Genomic DNA, 24,101 nt, shown 5'->3' with positions numbered 1-24,101 from the left:
AGCCAGTGAGCGGGAACCGGTCTCCACATGGGATCTGAACCCTCGGCGGGAGCGCCGCCGTGCTCTCAAGCGGCACACTCTCCAGTGCGCCACCGGGCCGGCCCGGACCCAGATCTTTTGAAAGCAGCAGTTCCCAGCTAAGACTGAGGGTGAGGGGCACAGCATAAAGCACCTGCGTGGCCACTCGGCGGGAGCGCCGCCGTGCTCTCAAGCGGCGCACTCTCCAGTGCGCCACCGGGCCGGCCTGGACCCAGATCTTTTGAAAGCAGCAGTTCCCAGCTAAGACTGAGGGTGAGGGGCACAGCATAAAGCACCTGCGTGGCCAGGCACATGCGGATGTTTCACACGCTAGCGGCTCATTACTTCTTACAACCCCATTTTACAGATGGAGAAGGCAAGGCCGGCAGAGGCCACATTTGCTCAAGGGCACACAGCTAGTAAAAGGAAACACCAGCACTCACACCTAGGTCAGCATTTACTTCAGAGCTCCTACAAAGAGCAGTAAATCTGGGCTTTTTGAAATGAACAGGAAGTCCTGCTCCCTGGGAGGTCCGATCACATGAACCAGGGCTATCAGCTGAGTGACCTTGGGCTGCCCCTCCCCCTCTGTGGGCCTCAGTTTCCCTTCTGCAAAAAGAGAAACCTGGACTGGGTGTTGTCTAGAAGCAGGTATGTTTGTGTGTGCCAAGAGCTGCCTCCGTGACCTCTGCCCTCGAGCCTGTAGCTCTTCAGTCTTGAGCTCAAGAACCTTGACAATAAGAGGGTCCTTTATGTCCACTCTGATTTCACAAACAGTAAAGAGATGGCTACCTACACTTCAGATGAGCATACTGAGGCTCAAAGAGAGAAAGGGACTTACCCCAGGTCACACAGCAAATGAGAAATAGACTGGAGACCTAAACCTGGACTGGACACCCAAATCCCAACCACCTTCTATCCTGCCATCAGTGAGGCCACTTCACAGGCCTCTGCGTATTACAGTCCCCACTTTCTCCTCTGCTCACTTGACAAGTCTTCAGTGAACACCCCTGCGGGCATGCCACATGCTTGGCACTGGGGAAAGGGTGGACATGCCCAATGCCTACCTCCCCTGGAGGGGCTTGGGGTCAGAGAAAACCGTTAAGAATGAGCTGCACATTCGGCTGGCACTTCACAATTTACAAAACGCTTTCCCATCCACTTCATGTGTGCCTCACAACAGCTCTTGGTCAGTCAGGCAGCATCACACAGACTTTACAGCTGGGATCACAGAAACGAAGCAGCCACATGAGGCGAGGCCTAGAACCCGGATGTGTCTAATGTCTCCCTCCCACGTTCTGTCTTCTACACTCTCCTGCTTGTATGGAGGGCTGCGGGTATAAAGGCCACATTTGCTAGTTTTCTAGAGCGACCTTGGGAGGCCAACTTGACCATGCTGCACTCAGTTTCCTGATGTGTGAAACAGGGATAACCTGGCATCTCTAGGGGCTGCTGCGAGGGGAGGCCACGCTCAGGAAGGGCCCTGCAGGTAAGTGCTCAGGGAATGTACGTGTGCATCCCCTTCCCTGTCCCCTCTGCAGCTCCCTGCAAAGCACATTTCATACTCCATAGGGGGCAGGAATCCTCACCTCTGGTAAGAGAAACTCCCAAGCGCTGAATTAATAAACACAGCACCTGTCTCTACCCAGGACAGAACTGATTTATTTTCATTTTCCAAGGGGAGAAACAGAGGCACATATTCGGCTCTAGCCTGCTCCTGAGAGCACAGGAACAGGAACGAGGATCAGCCCCACAGGGGCTTGCCATCTAGCTCCAACAACTCCAAGCCCCCACCCTTCAATCCACAATTACCAAAACTAAGTATCTCCCTTACAGACCAACAATTGCAAAGGAAGGGCCAGGACTCATGACTGTGCCCCCCACTGGGCTGAAATGTCGGTAATTTATTTAAAATGACAACATCAGGGCAAACTCAAACTTTCAACAGGAAGCACATCCGGAGACAGAGAGAAATCCCTAAATGAGGAGATCCCCCTCCACAAGGTTACTGAGCCTGCCAGGGCCACATTCCAGGAGGCCAGACCACAGGGAGAGGGCCTGGCTGGGGTCAAGCGGTAGCCCAGGCCTCTTCTCTACCAGCCGCATCCTTCTCCCAGGAGGCAAGAGACAGGGGATGTCAACCCAGCCTGGGCTTTCCCACGCCCAGCTGGAGACCCAGGTCAGCTGCAGCTGGAAATCAGAGCTAAAAATACCCTCCTTGGCCCAGCCTGCAGCAAGTAGGAGCCCAGCCTGGTCCTGCCTGTGAGAGGAGGGCCACTGGCCTGCCTCGGCCCCAACCTGCTGCCTCCTACCCCATCTGGGATGGCCCCAGGGGCAACACATGCCACTGGAGCCAAGTTCTGGCTTCAGATCCCCCAAATCCTGGGATCTTTCCTCCTTCTTGTCCCCAGGGAAGTCCCAGGGGTTCTGGCTGGAGCTAGGAACACTTACCCAGGTAGATATCTCCAAAGGACCCGCTGCCGATCTTCCGTCCCAGGCGATACTTGTTTCCCACGCGCAGCTCCATGACTCACTCCTGCTGCAGTGGGAAGCAGGAGCACTGGGGTCAGAGAAATGGGGGGCTGGAAGAGAGCCCAGCCTGCTGAACCATTCCCCGCCCCCGCCCGCCACCCCGCACTACCACCAAGGCCAGGCAAAGCCACAGGAACTCGGGAGGCCAACACTCTCCCTCCCACTGTCCAGGAAGAGATTTGGCCTCACTCTGCCTGAGGGCAACCAGGTGCCAGGTAGCCCAACAGCCCCCACTCCAACACATCTGGGGAGCAGCTGAGGCAGGTTCAGAACAGGTCTCAGCTTAGCCCGCATAAGGTGAAATTAGAGACAAGGCCCAAGAGCAAACAGCCAAGCAAGCATCTCCTTGGGGGACACTCATTCGGGGGCCCTCCAGTAGGAGCCTCTCAAGTGGGAGGCTGGTCACAATGGACCAAGACCCTGAAAGGAAAATCAAGGACAAAGAGGGTGATGGAGAGCAGTGATGCTGGAGCTGACCGTCCTGGAACACTGTCATGGCAACCACCAGCAAGTCCCAACCTCCAAGATGAAATGACAGGGTTCCCCCACACCCATCCCACCCTATACTTCTACTGCCAGGAACTGGAGACCTGACCTTGCCAGTTCCCAGAGTGTTCTGTGGGAAAGAACTCATCCCCCATGGGGAGAAGGCAGGAAAGGGACGCCTTAGAACATCTACCTTCCCATCATCTTCCCCCCACCTCTCCCCTCTACCTAGTGACACTAAGAATCTCACACAGGCCTCTATGCACATCTCTTTCTGGATGGACCGCCTGGAGCTGGCTTCCTTTAGGACTAGAAGGGAGGGTCTCCCAAGAGGGCCCTTTTGGAGCAACTGAGGGGACAAAATCCAGGTTTATAGCCACCAGTGGGTAGCTAGAGGTTCTGTGGGGTGGGAGGTGTTCTGATTTGAGTAGCTTCCCTCCTTCCTGTGACCTACCCTGAGTGCCCTAAGGCCATGGGACATCAGGGCCTGGGCAAACCTGGTACTGACTCTTCTGTTCTGGCCTGGGGCAAAGGTCTGGGCACTCTGTGCCCCTGGCCAGCTGAGGAGAAAACTCAAAGTCCTGGAGGCAGTCTCACCTGTTGGGGTGACAGTGGACCATGAAATAGGGAGAGAGAGGGGGATCCCTGAGATCTCAGAGTGTTTCCAAGAGAGCCAAGGCAGAAGACTGTCAAGAGGGGACTCCTTTTTGCAGACAGGGAACACAGGCCCAGAGAGACCACACCACCTGCCCTATGCCACCCTACAGCAGGTCAGTGGCAGTCTCACCTAGGACCCTAGGACAGGGTTCCTGCCACCCCACCTGGAGGCCTCCCACCCTCAGAAATAGGGTGTATTTCATGCCAGGGCTGGGAGGCAGAACAGGGAGATGGAAGAGCACTGTGCTGGCACAGGGACCCTGCTCCTTCCCCAAGCCAAGTGCTACCCCGAGGGCCAGGCCCACCTGGAAAGGGAGCTGGGAGACACTGATCTACAGATGGTCAGGCCTGAGCTCTGTGCCCCAACAGAGCCAGGGAGCCGACAGCTCCTGCTCAGGATAGACATCGCAGCCCCAGCACCCAGGCAACCACCACTAGCCCTTCGCCAATAACCACAGCGAAGTAGCCTCCACCCGGTGCCAGCCAAACTCGCAATCAAGGGCCTTTGTCCACATGCCTGGCCTGTCCCAGCTGAGGTGGCGTGCCTGCCAGCAGGACACACTCCACATTCGCAGGAAACCCACAGGCCATACACCCCACGTACACACACTGTCCAGCTTCCCAAGTGTGTACACTCCGAGGGAAGAAAGAACGTCAGGCAGAGAGCCCTGCTGGGGTGGGGGGGCATGGGTGAGTACACACAAACAGCCCCCTCCCCCCATCCGTTTTCTGCCAACACCAATTCAGAGACCACACATAGCAGCCAGGAAAGCCGCAGGTTAGGAAAGGAACATAAATATACCGGCAGAGAGCCCTGCTGGGGTGGGGGGGCATGGGTGAGTACACACAAACAGCCCCCTCCCCCATCCGTTTTCTGCCAACACCAATTCAGAGACCACACATAGCAGCCGGGAAAGCCGCAGGTTAGGAAAGGAACATAAATATACTGGCATCCTATATTACATAAATACCCAGGCCGGGTTATATAAATACCCGTGCCCTCTGTCTGGGTGTCTTACATAAATATACTGCACATGACCCCCAGCCCCTCCCCACTCACCGGGCTGTCTGCAGAGAAGAGGAGAGGGGTGCAATGAGCCCTGCAGGACCCCTTGTCACCCAGACCCCCAGTCTCTCCTCCACATCCTGGGGGCCAGGGCTACAGGGAGAGCCTATACTGTCCCAGCACTATCCCCCCAAAAGCTCCCGGAGGAGCAGAGAAAGGCTTCATTCAGGAATGGGAGAGGCTTCCCAGTTCTTCTGCTGTTTCTCCCATGGGGGGGAGGGGAGGGTTGATAAACAAAGTGGGGGGAAACAAAAAGGCGGACATGAAGATTCAGGAGTTTCAGCTGGTTAAGGAAATCAGGCACACTACCAACCAGCACAGCACACGGGCAGTTTTCTTTCACTCCCTGACCCCCCCAACCAGGGCCAGTGCCAGGGCCAGGGCCCTCCTCACAGGACCATTACAATCGAAATTGAAGGGACATCCTAGACACCAAGGCACAGGAGAGCCCAACGCAGGCATTTACTGGAAGCAACTCAGACACTATCCTCTTCTCTCTCCCCAAATCCCTCCCCCTGACGGAGGTTATGCCAAGAAGAAGACACGCAAGAAAACTAAGGGAAAAGTTGGGGAGGGGGCTCACCCCACTTCGAGTCTGGGTACTCCGGTGAGCCTGGGAATCCTCTCTCTAAGGACACTCGGTCACAAACAGTTTTACGTTACACAGAGACTTGCAAAACATGAATTTCTCACACACAGCAGCGGAGAATCCGATCTGATAAATAACCCCCACCCCTTTCTTCCTCTCCACAAAGGAAAACAACATCGGTGGCCTGGGTGACCACACACCCCGTCACCTTAGGATCACCAAACGCCCCCACCCAACATGCGGGAGCAGCCCTGCTGACCCCCCAGGTCCGTGGCACCCGGGCCCAGAGAGGACGGGGGGCGCTGCTGATTGTCCGGTGGAACCCACAGAAGCCCAGGGCTTGGCCGGGATCGACAGCAGCGGGTGCCCCCGGAGCCCCAGTCCCGGGCCCCCCTCCCTCAGCGCCCCCAAATCACAGCCGGGGTGGCCGCCTCGGCCGGCTGGGGCCTTAAAGGGTCCAGCTGGGGGAGGCGAAGGCGGGCCGGACAGGGGCCCCCCAGGCAAGCCTGCAAAATAACAGCCCCCTCCTCCTCGTCCCCAGCCGCGCCTTTGTCCTCGCCGGGCCGAGCGGGCGGCGCCCGGACCGGCCCCCACAGCCCGAGCGCGAACGCGCGTGTGTCGCCGCCGCCCCGGAGGATTTAAAGGGCCCGAGTCCTGCGCGTCCGGGGACGCTGGGGGCCGCAGCCGGGAAACGCAGTCCCCCAGCCGCCGAGGAGCGCCTCGCAGGATCGCGGTCTCACGCGTGGGGCCGGGGAGCGCACACGGACAGCGACACTCTCATACAGTTCGGGGCACAGTTGGAAAGCCCGGGCGAGGGGCAGGAGTTAGAGGAGGGCGCACAAAAAGTGGGGGTTTCCTCGACCCAAAGCTTCCTCTCCCTCCCGCGGGGTTCTCCTCTCCAGCCAAAGCAGCCGGCCCCCGGCAAAGGCCGAGGAGGGCGAGTATGCGCCGCCCTGCAAAGGACGTGTTAGAGTTGGGCGCTCACTCGTCTCCAGGCTCCGAGTGCTGCAGGCCAGGGGAATGAGGGGACGAGAAATTCGAGAGGACAGCGAGAAATGGAGGGGCTTTGACAAAAGGCCCGGAGAGGCAGCCTGGGCTCATATGCTGTCCTCCCAGAGAAAAATCAATCCCCCGTCCCTTTCCCCGCAGCTCAGACTGTGATGGGCACAGAGCAGACCCTCAAATCCTAACATGATTCTCGCCCATTGAATGAGGGACCCCACACACTACCATGCAACCAACACTCGAGTCAGGGCCCTGAATGGTGCACATTTAGCCAAGTCACTTCCCAGCTAGTTCTGGGCTTGGGTTTCCTAACTGCAATTGGGGAAGACGGACCCTGCCCTCCCCAGGTCACTGGAAGAATTAATTAGGGCTTCCTATTCAGCTTCCAGAGCACCCCACGAAAGGTTCCAGGACAGGGTTATTAAAATGATTATATTTACACTGTGCCATGCAAAGCTCCAAATTATGACACACCTACATTCACAAACACAGTTGTGAATCTGGACACTCAAAATGCCTGAGCGCATCCAATCGGGAAGTACAGTTCCCAGGAAGAGTCACTTCCATAATAACTGCATCTTCCCTCAAGCCTGAGAGACTTAGTCACACACTGTCCAAACCGGCGGGAGCCCTACAGATCAGGTCCTTTCACAGGTCAGGAAACTGGCCCGGAGAGGAGAAGGGGTTTGCTCAGGACCACAAAGCCCAGCAAGACGGTTCTGTTCTCCCAGTGGTCCCATGAAGCTGAGTCTATCAAGAGCCCATTTCCAACAGCGGGAGACTGAGGAGGAGCCTTCTCCCAGGAGAGACCTGCAGCAGCCAGCGGAGGCCCTGCCCCCAGTGCCACCTTTGCACTGGAGCAGGGGTCGCCAGCCAGGTGGTGGGCTTTGCTTGGCCTGCATGGTGTTTTTGTTGTTGTTGTTGTTTTGTTAATGATTCCCAAAGTTTTAGAACCAGAAGATTTTATATTACAGACCCATACTCCCCACTTCTCTTGAAGCAGTGGTAGATCAGGCAACTCTGGTCCCAAATTCTCACTGGGCCCTGGCCACACTCAGCTAGCTGGCCTGGGCAGCAGCCACCCCCTTAGTCAGAACCCCCATTGTGTTTCCTCACATCAGCCCAGGCAGAGGGGCCCTGGCATGACTGAGTAGGGGTGGAGTCCACCCCTGTATCCTCCTGTCCTCACCACTGCTCCCTTCCAATCTGGGCCTTCCCAAATATAGGCCTTCGTCTACTGCAGGACCTACCTAGCACCTAGCACTGGGAGAGTTGGTTGTGTCATTTAATCCTCTCAAACAACAACAGACTGAACCAGTATTCTTTCCCTGTTTTACAGTAGGGGAATCTGAGGCCCTCGCAGCACCTGCCTTAGGGCACAGGAGCATGGAGCCTGGGTTTGGCTGGAACAAGTCCCCTGGCACTTCCTAACCCAGACAGATGTTCTCAGGAACAAAATTTCTTGTCTGCAGCACACTGTCCCAGCTTCCCTTCCTCATCTTGTCACTTGCCCCCTTTTGAATTCCAGGACTTGTAACCACTCCTCCCACCACCCCGCTACCTCCACCTCCCCCATTAAGATCCTGGTCATGGGCCGGCCCAGTGGCGCACTGGAGAGTGCGCCGCTTGGGAGCGCGGTGGCGCTCCCGCCGAAGGTTCGGATCCCATGTGGAGACTGGTTCCCGCTCACTGGCTGAGCGCGGTGCGGACACAACACCGAGGGTTGCGATCCCGTTGCCGGTCCCCTGTACGGGCGTGACACCAAGGGTTGCGATCCCGTTACCGGTCAGTAAAAAAAAAAGACAAAAAGAAAAAAAAAAAAAGATCCTGGTCAGTTCCCTGGTCTAACCAGTCTTAAGAGTGCCTACTCCCTCCAAGACCTGCTAATGAACCCTGAGCTCCTGGACCCTCCCAAGGTGCTGCATTGTGGGCCCAAGTCCTCTTCCTTCCTACTTCCCAGAAGACCAGTCTGTGGGTCCTTCTAAAGAACTTCGCAGCTAAGCTCTAAGGGGAAACAGACATAATATAAAACCCAGCCGAGGAGAGGAGACTGTTCCAAAGCAAAGACATCTTACACCCCAGGCTTGACTTCTCTCTCCCACTTGGTTCTCAAAGATTCCTCCTGGCCTTAACTCCCAACTTTGAAGCCTTAGGGTGTGGCCAGCTAAAGTTCCCCTAGCCACCTTCCCTGTGCACCCACCCAGGCAGAAGATGCAATCAGCTGGAACAGTAAGTGTGGCGTGAAGCCCCAGCTTCGAGGGCCCCGCCCTGGGTTTCAGCTGCTCTGCATTGGGTTGGGAGCAGCATTTCTCCCAGCACCTTTCCAAATTGACCTTTGCTACTTCCTATTTTTAGATCCCTCAAGACCCCTCAGCACCCTGGAGTACTGGGCTGGGGATCTCAAGGACAGCCCTGGATCTGCCAGACAGTGAAGATACGGCTGCAGGTGAAACCAGTGACAAGGAGACAGATTTTGGTACCTCCCACAGGAATCTGAGTATTGACTGTGGACACACTGATTTATTAAACGCCAAGGACGGTCCTGAAAATGGCCCACCTTGGTCCATCCACGACTCTCCCTTAGATCTCCTGACCTCAGCTCCTGTAAGTCTCCTTCCAGCCCCCCAAGGGCGCTACCTCTCCCCTTCTCGGTTTCATTTTTTTCCTGGCACTTACCACTATCTAAAATACTGTATATGGTACTTTTTGAAAAAACCTTTTTTTTTTTTTTTTTTGTTCTGCATACCCCTCTTCAAGGACTAAGTCGCACGAAGGCAGGGAGTTAAAGCTGTTCTGGGCACCACTGTGTCACCAATATCTAGACTAGTGTGTGGCACATAGGAGGTATTTAACAAACTTTTGCTGAATGACTGAATGAATGGACTGTGAGGAGACAGTCTTCTGCCCTCTACCAAACACTCAGAGCTGCCACCTGCCATGGGCCGCCTCTAGAGACACATCACCTGCACTGACTGGCTCAACACTCACATGCACCTCAGAACAGGTGGGGGCGCGACAGGCCTGTGCTTTTTACCACTTTGCCCAGGCTAGTCGAGGACACAGATCCAGGACAGGTCTCTGGGTCCCCCTCCACCAGGCTCCTCAACCCCTCCCCTCAACCCCTTTACTACAGAAGCAATTCTGAACTCCAGTCAAGAAAGTTACAAGGGCCCATGGGACTCATTTATTCTATTCCATTGTTTTACAGACAGAGAGACTGAAGGCCAAGGAGGGAAAGTGCCTTGCCCAAGGTCGCAGGGAGCCCCAGGCAGTAGCCCACCATGGTTAAGAAGCTGGCTTCAAATGCGCCGACTCTGGAACTTTTTAATGGTGTCACACTAGGCAATTTCCTTAAACTCTCCGAGCTTCTTTTGTAGAATGGGGATAATACAGATAATTACGCACAAAAGCAACTTAGCCCAGAAGAAGTCCTGAGTAAGGGGAAGATGTTGATACTATTACCGCTCTCAGGAGCAGAGCAGAGTTCAATCCCGGCCCCCCGACATGGCCTCCCTCTAGCACCACACAAGGCTGCCTCCTGCCTCTTTCCTCCTTTCTTTCCCCTTCCTCTGCAGGGGCCACCAGCAGCCCCTTCTGAGCAGGGAAGGGGGCGGAGACTTGGGGGGTTGGAGGTATCAGTCCTAGCTGGGCCTGGGTGAGCCAGTAGCCTTGTGCCCGTCTTGGTCTCGGCTCTCAGAGGTCCCTGCAGGAAGCTTCTCCAGGTCTCCCCTTCCTCAGGTCCTGCTCACATCTCTCCCAAGACCCCAGTGTGTCAGTGGCCCACACAGCCTCTGAGAGGTCCCCCAGGCCTGCCAGCCTGCAGATGCAGCCCTGGTGTATCCTCTTCTCCTTGCCCAACTAGGCCCTGGCTCCTTGTCTCCAGACCCTCCCGTGATATTCTGCCCTCCTCTCATGCTCCCAGGGCAGGGCCTCAGCCCAGCCTCTCCTTTCAGATGCTTCTCCCGGGTGAGCTCACTGCATCGCCATGCCTGGTCAGGCCATTCCCTGCCAGTGGTTCCTCCCCACTCTTCCACCTGCAGCAGAGCAGGAGCAGGGCGGGGTAGCAAGAGGCAGGGTCTGAGTCCCAGCTCAGCCACTGAATCTCAGCAGGACCTTGGAGAACTCAAAAGCACTTCAGTCTCCTCGTCTGTACACTAGGGCTGGACTGCATGGGGATGGCCTCTATGCTCCATGTCCAGGGCACTGTGTGGAGAAAGACTCTGAGGTCCCCACACATCTGGGCTCAGAGGGAAGGGGTTCTCTCCCGCCTACCACCCACATATTCAAAGCATAAGCAGTTCCAGTCAGTTCTCCCTCCCAACTATATTCTTAACCTGCCACAAATGTCTCTCACTTGGATACTATAGTGCCCCGTTAACCAGTGAGATCATGTCCATAGCCTCTGAAAATACCCCAATGGTTCCTTCCTCCCTTAGCATGAAATCCACATTCTTTCCCAGGGCCTGCTATGATCCGGCCCCTGCCTGCCTCGGATCTTATGTCAAAGCTCGTTCCCACATTCGCCGCTCTTCTTTCATTTCATCACACCTCAGGCCCTTTGCACTTGCTGTTCCCTTTGCCTGGAATCCCTCCCTCCCCCCGATCTTCAATAGTGGCCTCCTACTCATGACTCAGGCCACAACTCAAAAGTCACCCCCTCACTGGGGCCATCTTTGGCCACACAGCCTTAAGTGGGCTTCCTTCCCCTCTGTCCTCTTCTGGGGATACCTGCTTTATTTTCTTTACGGTACTTATGACTGGCTGAAAACATTTACTTGTTTATTTTTAATTTGAACATAAGCTCCAAGAGAGAGAAACCCTCCTACAGGGGCTCCTGTGGGTGTCTGCCATGGGTTAAGTGTGTCTCCCAAAAGTTCATTTATTGAAAACTTGACCCCTGTTGTAACAGTGTGAAAAGGGTGGGAAACCCAATTACGGTATTTGAAAGGTGGGGCTTTGAAGAGGTGATCAGACTGTGAGGACTGTGCCCTCGTGAATGGATTGATCCCATTCGTGGCATAATGGGCCTGGTTCTGATGGCTTTAAAAGGAGAGCAAGTGAGCAGGTGAGCAGGTTAGCTCCCTCTTGCTCAGCCTATTCTCACCATGTGACACTCTGGTCGGGACTCTATAGAGTTCCCACCAAGAAGGCCCTCACTAGATGTGGTCTCTGGGCCTTGGACTTCCCAGACTCCAAACTACTATAGAGTTCCCACCAAGAAGGCCCTCACTAGATGTGGTCTCTGGGCCTTGGACTTCCCAGCCTCCAAACTATAAGAAATAAATTTCATTTCTTCATAAATTACCCAGTTTCAGGTATTTTGTTATAAGCAACAGAAATGGACTAATACAGCAACCAACTGGTAATGGGTGCCCCGTAAATGCTTGTGCAGTGAGTGATGTTGTGTGTGGTCTCTGGGTTGGAGGCAGGCCTGGCACTTTTCATCCCTGGGCCAGATCATGCCTACCAGCCTTCCCTCAGAGACAGGCCTTTTCCGATGGCTCCTCCCCACCCCGTCCACCCTTCTCATGGAAGGTTCTCTGTCTCCTCACCCCCTGCCCACTGGAGCTGGAGGTGGACAAACTCTCTCAGCATTCCCTATGCTGCTGTCTCCTTTGGGGAATCAACTCCCAGAGGAGTCAAGAACACCTGTCATGTGTCCCACAGGCACAGGGAGCACTAAACAAATCCCCCAGCATCCCCAAAGGCCACCCTCACCTGCCTTCAGTTCCCTCTGTCTGCTTCCCTCCTTTACCTTGGCCTGTCACCTCCCTGCCCCTTTGGGCTCATCTGACCCCTGTGCTCAGCACAATGTACCCTGTTTGTGCTGCTACCAACTCTCTCCAAAACTTGCTCCTTCCATCCTATGGGAAGCCAAGGATTCCCATTGCCGGGCACACAACCACTCATTAGCTGGGTCCTGGAATGATGATGATGGCTGCATCTAATGACCCTGATTCCCACAACAACACTCTTCAGCTCAGCACAGCTGGCGTGATTCATCAGCTCCTGGCCACATCACACGTCCATCCACAAACACCTCCTGATGCCAACTCCTTGTGGGGCCTCAGAGGTCTACACTGGACCCTGCTCACTAGGAAGTGACAAGCCGACTGGACAGGCTGGATATACACAAGAAAAAAGAGGGACTAGCAACACTGGAGGGAACATGCTAGACATGAGTGCTGCAAGACAGATCCTTGTGGCATCGCATAAGCAGAGGCACCAGGTGCCAGCGAGAAGCCCTCTCACCTTTCACCCTCCACCCTCCACCCAGGGCACCCTGTGATACACATGACTGCTGCTCTCTTAACCCCATGGGGAGCTCTGCACAAATGCAGGATCAAGACAAGTCCCTGAGCCCCAACCCCATCCCCAACCAGACTGCCCCCAAGCCCCGTCTACAGAGAAATTTGGAAGTTGACACTGGGGAGGGTGAAAGGAGATGGAAGGCTGGAGGAAGGGGCAACCAGGGCAAGGCCTCTACAGAAGGAGCCTCAAGTATTTGGGGATGGGAGGGGTCCACTGTGGGGTCCAATCAGATGGCACCCAGGATCCCCCTCCCTCAGGGGAGAGGGCTGAAGAAGAAGGTGGAGGTAGGCAGGGTCTCCAGTCCCCGGCAGCTGACTATGGGATTTATCCAGTGGATTTACTCAGAACAGCTTAGAGTTTTGCCTGTGGAAGGGAAGAGGGAGAAAACTGGCATTTACTGGATGGACTATGTGCCAGCTTCCACACGAGGCACGTATCACTGAATCTTGCTTATTCTACAACAGTCCTATGAGCTGGAGATCTCCTTGCCTGTTTTATAGGTAGAAACTCGAGGCACAGAGAGTTTAAGAGAATCTGACGTAATGTTCATAAAGGTTATGAAGGATTCCAATTTATCTTTCCAGATCCTCCCTGGAGCCTTACCCCACCTTGGGGACTGGACCCCACTCACCCTTTGTTTCCTTCAATGCATGCCAACCAGGACCTGCCCATGGTGTCTGAGTTCCCCATTCAAGTCCCCTGGCCCTTCAGGACACCACAAGTTTTCTCACCCTCTCTGGAAACATCCAGGGGATTCTGGTGACTACTAAGATAGCTGTCTTTCTCCACAGTAGATGCCTGCACCCCAGAAAGTTCACTAACTGATTCAGGGGGGTGTGGGAAGAAAAAAAATCAGAATTTGTGTTCTTATTTAGTTTTTATTAGCCTTGTGAGTATTCTATTTTAATGTATGTTTTATAATGCACATATTAACACAGCAGAACATATATACCTAAGTTGTAAACAAGTAAACAACATTTGAGTACAAAATGCACACTCAAAAATATTTTTACAGATGGGGTATGCAACCGTAGTTTGTCTTTTTTTTTTTTTTTTTTAAAGATGACCGGTAAGGGGATCTCAACCCTTGGCTTGGTGTTGTCAGCACCACGCTCAGCTAGTGAGCAAACCGGCCATCCCTATATAGGATCCGAACCCGTGGCCTTGGTGTTATGAGCACCGCACTCTACCGAGTGAGCCACGGGCCGGCCTGCAACCGTAGTTTGCATTTAGGGTTGGAGGACCCCCACGCTGAGCTCTCACTTGAGAGGCAGTGGTGGTAAAGACTCTGCTTCAACAGGCTGGATTCAAATCCTTAGTTTCTAGAACCTTCCTAAGCATCAGTTTTCTCATCTCAGAAAGGGGTTTATGGGCTGGCTGGTTAGCTCGGTTGGTTAGAGCGTGGTGCTAATAACACCAAGGTCCACAGTTTAATGCCTGTACTGGCCAGCCACCAAAAAAAAAAAAAAAAGAAGAAGAAGAAAAAAGAAAAGAAATGGGGGTGGCAGTGGTACTCACCTGAGGTGGATTAAAAGAGGTGACAGGCATAAAGCTGCAGACCAGAGCCTGGCACATGAATGGTAGATGCAGTTATTATTAATTCAGTTATGGGGAGCAGAACTGGGCCCACCTGCTCCTGGTGGTAGGTCGAGAGGTGAAATGTACATGGGCCTGCCCTGGTGGAGCTTATCCACTCAAGGACACCCCGTCATTATAAATCAGTGTGAGTGGGGCTAAGACAGAGATCAGGATGTCAACAGACACTGACAGAGTGCAGGGATTTTCCCCAGGAATCCCTGATGCCCTGTGCAGAAGACAACATAGAGACGTGCTTGAACTCATAGACATGTGTCCGATCAGACACCGTCTTAGGCTAATGAGGCAGCCTAGCCTGTAATGGGAGTGATTGCTGGAGCTAGACTGCCTGGGATTAAATCCTGTCTCCTCTTGGGCACTTGCTCGACCTCTCTGTGCCTCAGTTTCACTGTCTATAAAACAATAACGTACCTATTTCATAGGATTGCTCTAAAGCACTTCGAACAAGAGGCTGGCAAATGATGCTCTCAATAAGTAATAGCTATTACATTCTTGAACAGACAAGAGGCAGACGTGTGAAAGTTTCAGAAATTTTGTTTCCCAGGGTGAAGGCAGGGACTTGATTCTGAGTCTTTGGGCTATCTGCCACTCTAAAATTCCTGACTACATAATGAACCACTTCCAATTTCCTGTAAATTGGAAGGTGACCACCCGAATTCTGTTACAAAATATCAGAGACCGCTGGATACCCAATCACGAGGGAAGCCTGATATTTCTGTTAGTGTCCTGGAGTGACAGATCACACAGAAAGGGATGGCCCCAGGGGGTTGTGGGCCCTCACCACAAGATTTTCCTAACACTCAGGTGCTCCCACCAGGACACAGAGCCCTTTCTCATACAGTGATAGCTTGGTTTATGTGCACATTCTGGGACAGCCCAATTAGAAAAACAGAGCAACCCCCTCAGGGTCTAGAAACAAATGGCTCAGGGAGACATAGATTTCTCATCCTAACTGGGGTGTGACCACGGCACCCATATGGTTCAGCTGACAACTGACCAGGTCCCCCTCTGAAGATGGCCAGAGACTTAAGATAATGAAGGGGTCAGGATGTGGATGTATGATCAGAGATTGCACAGCCCCTCAGAGTGGAAGGAGGGCTTGGCTACTTATCAATGGACAGGCCTAGTAAGTAGGTAGATGGGGAGTTATTATCCCCATTTACAGATGAGGAAGCAGAGGCTCAAAGAGCAGAGACTTCTATTTTCTCTAAGCGAACCTCAGCCTGCTACAAGTGAAGCTGATGACTCAACTCTGACTCTTCCTCTACCCCACTCCTCCACCAAGTCGTCTGGTGTAGAGACGCCTGGGGGAGTTGGGAACCCTGGGGTCCAAACTACTCCCTTACTGTTTCCCACGAGGATCTTCAACAACTCATCCTTCTTTCGAGCCTCAGTTTCCTCATCTGTACAAGGGGTTGATTATTACTAAGCTCCACCTCGACCCCACCCTACCCCACTTTTCTTTCAATCCCCTCACTCTGAACCTCCTCCAGAAGCTCATCCCAAAAGGTCGAACCCATCTGGGGGCCTGGAGGTCACCTCAGGGACCCTGTCTGTGCCTGGCCCACACAGAGCGGATGTGGCCCATTCCCACTGGCTCAGGTCTACCTGCCCCAGACCCAGAGATATCTCCATTCTGGGAGTTTTCCAAGGAGCTCTTCCTCTACTCCGGCCCCTCAGCGGCTGCAGCTGGTCCAAATCCCTCTTTCAAAACCACAAATATGTGGACCCTTTTACTGCCAGATCTGTGGTGATGGTGGTGGTGGATTTTACATGAATTAGCTCATTTAATCCTCAGGACACCCCAGTGAAGTAGCTTTATGTATGCATTTCCCAGATGTGCAAACTGATGCTTAGAGAGAGCAAAGGTCTTTCACAGGATCCCACAGCTGAAGGTGGAGGTTGTGACCTGTCTGATCCGGAGCCCACGTTTTTTCTGTTACAGCTCCCTGTTCCCCTGAGATCCTTCCTCCGTGTGTTCAGAATGGTACCCAGCTATGGCCAATCCCTCAAATGTAACACTACATAGCCATTAAAAATAATGATCACACAAACACGAATGACTAATTACAACACCAGAAAATGCTTATGACACAATATTAAAAGGAGAAAATCAAGAATAAGAATTTAAATACTGTATGATAAAATTATTCAAAAAGATTGTGCACAGAAAAAAGACTAAAAAGAAATACACCAAAATAGCCATGGTGGTTTTGCTTGTCTTAAAACCATGGATAATTTCCGTCCTATTTTTCTGCATTTGTCCAGCAGTCAGTCAGCACACATTACTTTTACACCAAAGAAAAGACACCATATAAAAAAGGTAACAATACATTTGTGGTTGAAATATTCGGAAATCTGCTGCTTCCTCTTTAACTTCCTCTCCTTCAAATTCCTCCAAGCCTACGTTTTCAGGACAACGTGACTACAATCAAGACACAAGGAAGTTTGGGGAGCAGCCAGTACCCCCGCAGACCCACGCCCGGCTCCTGCTCCTCTTTGACCATTTTCCTTTGACCGGGCTCCCCTCTCCTCTCAGGACCCCCACCCGGACCCCCTCCCAGCCCCTACCATGAGCTCTCGCTGACGCTCACCTGACACCTGCACGTCGGCCTCCGCGATGCCAGATGCGCACACCTGTGCGGCCAGGTGAGGACTCGGCCAGGGAGGCGCGCGCCGAGAGGAGGGAGCGGGCCGGGGGCGGGGCCGTGACGTCACCTCCCGGCCCCGCCCCGGCGCCCCGGCCCCGGGGGGTTCGTGGTTCTCGTGCTTGCAGAGTGAGGTGCTGGGATGCTTCTGCAGACACGCACGCCCCACATGCGCTGGCCATCGGCCATGCCCGCCCAGGGAGCCTCCAAGGGCGGCCCTCGGGGGTGGGCGGACTGAAAGGGGAGGCTCCACCCTTCCAGAGACTCTGAGAAAGAGCTGGAATCCTCCCCACCGCCCACCACCACTCCCGGTTTACATAGAACTGTGGGGTTCATAGACCCCAGGCTCGCATCACCTGGGGTAAGGAATAATCTCTGAAGGGACGAAGAGTCCTGAGTGTACCCCAGTCCCTGTACTTCTCTCGGACCCCGCCAACGACTCCTCCTAGTAAGGAGACCAGGAGGAGTGGGGAGAGCTGGGGGGTGGAGCCGTGGGTGTTTGGGTAACGTTATCCTAGGAAACTGTATCCCTTACTACGCTCACGAAACTGTCACCATCTTTTCGTATTATCTGAGATTGTATTTGGCAAAATTCTTTGTTGGAAATGCCAGTTGTTGATGGTGGCAGAGATAAAAGGCCTCACATCTTTGGAAAGTTTCCAACTACCCAAGAGCTTTAAAAATGGGTTTGCTTTGGACCAGAAATTCCATTTCTACAAATCCATCCTAAGGAAGACATCCAGAATACATGTTCCTTGTGGAGTTCTTTATAATGGTGAAAATTGGAATTAGTGTAAGTGTACAACAAAGGGGGATTTTTTTTTTTTTTAGCATCTCGTGGGTAAGAGGGATTGGCTAACAGCATAAACACACAATGGATGTTACGCAAGCATGAAAAGTTATGTTTACAGTTTATGATAACATGAGGAAATATGTTATAGTATTAAGAGAATAAAAGTAGGCTATAAGTGTGTCATCACAGCAGGATTAAAATTGTACTTAAAAACAAAACATGATTTATGCACAGGGAAGAGCCTGGAAAAAAAATGTTCAGTGACTACTTCCGGGTGGTGGCACTATGATTTTTTTTTTTTTTATCCTTCTGTTTTCTTGCATTTTCAATTTCTAATGGGCTTATATCACTTTTATAAAGTTCCTTTATTTTTTAAAAAGCTCCCGTTAATTGAGCATCTACTATAACCTAGGATAAGCCCCTTTCATATAATTCTTGCGTTAGCCCTGAGGTTGGAATTATTATTTCCTTATGTTACAGGGGAGGAAACAAAGGTCTGAGAGGTTGATTTCCAAAGTCACATGGTTAAAAAGGGCCAGAAACAGGCCTCTGGCCTAAGGCCAAGGGGACCTTTTAAATAGACTCCTGATTAGACATCAGGCTAAAAGGCCACCAGCCTCAGTTGGACTACAGGGAGCTGGGGAGGAGGGTTTGTCCATCCTTGGGTGACAGCTTCAGCGGGAGGCAGTGTGAGAGGAAACCACAGAGTGGGAGAAACAGTCCCAGCGTGTCCTCCTCTCTAAGGGTGAACCCCTCCCTCCCATCCAGTAGGCTTTGAGGCTGTCACTTCCCACCCAGTAAAGATCCAGGAAGGACAGAGCTTCCTGGAGGCCGAGCGGCAAGGTTCAGAAGTGAGCTGGTTTGGCCCCCTCAGTTAATTTTATAGCTTTATATTTTTCTGATTAAAAGCAGTATATATTTATTGTAGAAAGTTGGAGAAATCAATAAAATATAAAGAAGAAAATAAAAGTCAGTCCATTCATTGCTGTACCTTTTATTATTGAAATTTTAAAATATACTAAAAAGTAGAGGGAATAGTATATAATAAACCAATATACTCATCACTAATTTTCAACAATTATCAACATTTTTTGTTCTTGTTTCATCCATCCCATACAAACACACTTTAAAGAAAAATTCCAGATATCATATCATCTATAGTTAGTAAATATCTCTGAAGATAAGGACTTTGTTAAAACACACACAATATCATTATCATACCTAGCAAAAATAACACCATTTCTTTCATTAGATCATTTAATATCGAGTCCATGTTCAAATTTTCCTAAATTGTCTCCAAAATGTGTCTTTTTTTGTTTGTTGATCTGTTTGAATGAGGATCTGCTTAAGGTCCACATATTGTAACTGGTTGATATATCTTTTAAACCTCCTTGTCTGTCTGTCTGTCTTTCATTGAAATATAATTCACACCATAAAATTCACCATTTTAAAACCTACAACTTTAGGGCTGGCCTGTGGCTCACTTGGGAGAGTGTGGTGCTGCTAACACCAAGGCCACAGGTTCGGATCCCTCTTTAGGGATGGCTGGTTAACTCACTTGGGAGAGCGCGGTGCTGACAACTCCAAGTCAAGGGTTAAGATCCCCTTACTGGTCATCTTTAAAAAAAACCAAAAAACAAAAAACTACAATTCGGTGGCTTTTAGTATGTTTACAAGAGTTTGCAACTATCACCACTAATTCCCCAACATTCCTATCACCCAAAAAAGAAACCCTATACCCACTAGCAGCCACTCCCCATTTCTGCCCTCTCCCAGCAACCACTAATCTACTTTTGTCTCTGTGGATTTGCCCATTCAGTACATTCATATAAGTGGAATCATACAATATGTGACCTTTTGTGTCTGACTTCTTTCACTGAGCATGTTTTCAAGGTTCAGTCGTGTTGCAACATGTGTTAGTATTTCATTCCTTTTTATGGCTGAGTAAGACTCCAGACTGAGTTTCCACAGTCTGGATTTGGTTGCATCTTTGCGGGGTCTTTTAACGTGCTCCACTACCCTACATATTTCCCATAAACTTGTAACTACATGTAGACTCTAGAGGCTGGTAGATTTGGATTCAATGATTTCATCAAGAATATTCTATCGATGACGTTGTGTCCTTCCTAGTGCATCGGAGCAGGAGGCACAGAGTGTCAGGCTGTCCCAACTTTTAGTGATGTTAGGGTTGATTGATGGCTTTAGGTGTAGCCAGCCTCATCCTTCCATTATGAATTTTCCCATCAACCTTTTACCCTATGGTTTTAGCATCCATTGAGGATCACTGCTAGGTCTACTACTTCACCCTTCAGTTTGTAGATAAGGAGACTGAGGCCAAGAGAAGAGAAGTGATTTTCCCAGTGTCCCAAGGCTAGTAATAATCAATAGCTGTCACATATTGGGCCCTCGTTACATGCCTGGCATTGTGCTAAATGTTTTATAAGAACTGACTCATTTAATCCTCTCAACAACCCTTTGTGGTTGGCTTTATAGTATGATCTTTTTTTCAAATGAAGAAACTGGGGCCCTAAATGGTTTAGGAACCTGCCTTTGATGAGTCATTTGTTATTCACGTCAGGAGATTCTGGAGGACAGAGAAACAGGAAAACACAGTTCTTGCTTTGGTAAACATAGACATAGACAAGATGATCAGAGCCATAAGAGAGAAGGAGAGGAGAGTCATGGAAGTCTTCCCAGAGGAATTATCGCTGCAGTCGGGCCTTTAAGTATGTGTAGGAGTTTGCCATGGGGAATAAAGGCAGAGGAATGGGCCTACCATCTGAGTAAGGCCTCAAGTATGATTTGGGATGTGGCCAAAGACTCCATTCCTCAGCATGGATGACCTCTCACAAATGTCTGCCCTTGGGCAGGAGGAAGAGAGAGAGGGTGTGGCTTGTCCTACACTACTTAGAGTTGCAGACATTGTTACAGAATGAGGACTGCAAAGAATTCTGGACGGGGGGTCTGAGGATGAACGTTCAGTGGGCTGTGAGAGTGGCCTGGGTGCCATACCCGGCTGCGACCCCTGCCCTTAAGAGTCAATGAAAAATGGATGGAGATGAAGCTGGGGGTTGGTAGCTCCTACCCCAGAAAGGGGAAAGGCTCCCCGCCCCAGTTCTCAGCACGAGCTCCAGGATTCTGACCAGAGGGATCCACCTCAGATACCTGGACCTTTGAGTTGGACAAAACTCCAGCACTCTCATTCAAAGTGCCCACTGGAATATATGTGTATTTGCATCTATGTGCATAGAATATCTCTGGATGGGTCCAGAAAAAAAAATTTGCAAGTCATGCTTTCTCTCATATATAAAGAACACCTAGAAATCAATAAGAATAATATGAACAATATAAAATAAAAATAACTAAGAGAATTAACAGACTTTCAAAGGATAGGAAATATAAAGTTTTCTTAAATGCAGGTAAAGATGGCATCCTCATTCAAAATAAGAAAAATTCAAATTAAAACTACACTGAGATTCCACTCTCACCTGTCAGGGCCAGAAGGATAAAAAATTTCAGTAACACACTGATGGTGAGGCTCTAGGGAAACAGGCGTCTTCATACGAGGGAGAGTAAATCAGCACAAGAACAGCAATGTCAGTGGCACATTTCCTTCACTCCAGGAATTCCAAGTCCTGGTATTTGTCCTGCAGGTGTAACCACACAGGAGAGGAATGGCCTGTGATATAAAGGGTTATTCTTAGCAGTGTGTGTGTGTGTGTGTGTGTGTGTGATAGGAAAGACCAGAAACAAGTTACGTCCATCAGTAGGAAACTGATGAACTGCTCGTGGGACATCCATGCAATGGGACGTGACGATGGGGTGTGTGTGTGTGTGTGTGTGTGTGTGTGTGTGTGTGTGTGTGTGTGTGTGTGAGATAGGAAAGACCAGAAACAAGTTACGTCCATCAGTAGGAAACTGATGAACTGCTCGTAGGACATCCATGCAATGGGACGTGACGATGTGGTATGAATGAATGAGTATGGAGAAAGATCTGCACAAAGTGTTGCTCAGTGAAAAGAGCAAGGTTCAGAGGAGAAAATATAGTTGTGACTATTTACGTAAAAAAGGCCAGGAGGAGAGAGAGCACGTGCCCATCTCTTCCTACAAGTATCATATGGTCATCCTGGCCAGCGGTATGAGAGGCTGGTAACGTGTGGCTGGGGAACACGGAGGGAGGGAGACTTTTTGCTGTACCCTCTTTGGTAACTTTTGAATTTTGATTTACATGAAAATACTTTCCATTCCAAAAATTAAATTAAATGAAAAGTTCAAGTGTCCATCTTACAGAGAGGGAAACTATGTGGGTGAAGGTGAACAGAGTTTGCAGGCTTCTCTCCTAGGAGGGCCAGGGTGAAGGCGGGTTGGGGGAGGGCAGGGCGGAGAAGCAGAGGCACCAGGCTGCTGGGCGCGCTCTGGGAGGGCGCTCTCCTTGCTTTCCTGATTTAATCTTCCATTTTCCAGATGAGAAAACTGAGGCTCAGAGTGGAAGAAGGCTCACAAGGCTGGGGTGCTGGCGGGAGCTAAGATCCAGTTTACTTTCATGGCCCTCCCACCGGCCCTGCCACCACACAGTGCCACCCCCAGCTGGCAAGCAGGCGTGACCAATTTCTCATGTAACTGGCGCCAGCCTTCTTCAGCCTGAACTTTCTGATCATTTGACCAAAGTGGACTATTGTTTGCCTGTTATACTGTATTAATAAAAAAAAAGGCTAAACCAATGGAATGAGGGTCACAGGACTGAAATGATTCCAGGCTAGATTTATCAGGGACTCGACTCAACTGGCCATTCATTGGATTATTTGGGGAGTTTACTTTATATTTAGCAGGCATTTGATTCACTGGCTTTCTGAAAAGGCCTGGATTTGGAAAGAAATTCAATTAAGTGGTTCTTTGACTAAATTAACGGGATTATGGCCCTGATTGAATTATGGCAGTTTCTTTCAAGACTTAATTTGCCTCCTCTAGGAAGCTCTTCTAGTTCTTGCCAGGGGGTTCTGGGGAGATGGAGACTCCTACAACTTCAGCAGCTGATTCTGAAGGCTGTTTCCTCCTAGTCGGGTCCTGGGGCGACTTCCTCGGGAGCCCCTGGCTCACACTGGGTGGTAGGGAGGTGCTTCTAGGACTGTTTCCTCATCAGGCTCTCAACTCTTTGAGGACAGAGACTTTGTGGTTCCCAGGGGTCCCACTGCCTGGCATAGGTCTTGGCCTAAAGCAGGGGCTCGAGCCAGGCTAGGAACAGAGTCAATTGAATTGACCCCAAGCCTTCCAACTCCAAGGCCATGGGACACAGGCTTCTGCTCACTTAACTAGGACATTGAGCTTGGTTTTTCTCTAAGAGAAGGGAGAAGGTTTCCAGTCAACCTATGGTGGAATTACACCCCATGGCTACCCACCACCCAACTCCCATTCCGGCCAGCACCTAGCACCCACAAATATAGATCTCCAAAGCATACCGTCCTTTACAGTTTACAAAGAGCTCCCACCCTCTGTCTTTAATCCTCTGAGCAGTCTGCTGAGGAATGGGTTTCTTCCCTCTTTTACAGCTGATCGGCCCGGGGTTCAGAGAGGGACAGGGCCTTGCCCAAGATCACACAGCCAGTGAGCAGGCTCCTGGAGGGCAGGTCTGAACCCAGGAGGTATGCAGGGTCTTGGAGAGGTCATAGGGGGCCTCATTCTGTGCTCAAAGAGGGGTTTGAGGGCTGGAGGATCTGGCTCACAAGCACAAGGCCTGAGCTGAGATGGGGTAGCAGAAGGTCAGAGAAGATTCCCCAAACTCCTGGGATGTGAGAAGGTGGCTGTGGTAGTGGGAGGAGGAAACGGACATGGACTCAGCCACGCATCAGCAGATCTGAGAGCTGCCAGGGATTCTGGGGGAGCCTGCAGGACATCCCAGCAGCTGCCCTCAAGAGACCCATAGTCAGGGTGGGGAGGAGGCAGGGAGGCGACTCACCCTCGCCTTGCAGGACAAGGAAGGCTACGGAGGAGGAAGGCCGGCTCTGCCCGGGAGGGAGGCCGGGAAGGTCTTGAAGGCATGTTCTTGACAGGAAAGTGATAATTCTGCTAGTGAACACTTACTGAGTGCCACTGTGTGCCCCTCTCTGTTCTGAGTGTCCCTGGGAGGCTGGTGCTCTTAGCATCCCCACTTAACAACAGCTGGAGGACTCTGGCATCAGAGGCCAGTGGCTTGCTCAAGGTCACGTGGCTGGCTTTGGACCTGGGCAGGGAGGCTGTGGGCCACAGCCACCTCAGAGCACACAGGGCTGTCCGGGGGCAGGAGGAGCAAATGGTGGGGCTGCAAAGGGGGGGCTCACAGGGGCAGATCTTTCCTTTTCGCTCTTTGCCTAGAGAAGGAGGGAAGAGCAAGCTGAGTTGTGCAGACTCGGGTTTAAGACCCAC

At 51.5% G+C, this 24,101-nt stretch overlaps 1 protein-coding gene across 7 annotated transcripts in view; it reads right to left on the bottom strand.

The window, feature by feature from the left end:
• CSNK1E (casein kinase 1, epsilon) overlaps positions 1–16,910 on the bottom strand; it is a 36,075-nt gene extending 19,165 nt beyond the window's left edge. For 5 of the 7 annotated variants that reach the window (XM_008566886.1, XM_008566887.1, XM_008566883.1 and 2 more), the window contains exons 1-2: positions 4,754–4,838; positions 2,470–2,557 (exon numbers count right to left, since the gene is read on the bottom strand). In XM_008566886.1, the coding sequence (XP_008565108.1) occupies positions 2,470–2,545 (76 nt within the window). In that variant the 5' untranslated portion in view covers positions 2,546–2,557; positions 4,754–4,838. Of the gene's footprint in view, positions 1–2,469; positions 2,558–4,753; positions 4,839–16,855 lie in introns of those variants that run through there. The other 2 variants (XM_008566884.1, XM_008566885.1) reach the window with 2 other exon arrangements.
• Between the last annotated feature and the right edge of the window lie 7,191 nt (positions 16,911–24,101).

Source organism: Galeopterus variegatus, unplaced genomic scaffold (assembly GCF_000696425.1).
Source record: "Galeopterus variegatus unplaced genomic scaffold, G_variegatus-3.0.2 Scaffold274, whole genome shotgun sequence".
In the NCBI taxonomy this organism is placed as follows: Eukaryota; Metazoa; Chordata; class Mammalia; order Dermoptera; family Cynocephalidae; genus Galeopterus; species Galeopterus variegatus.
This window is presented reverse-complemented; position numbering and strand designations above follow the sequence as displayed.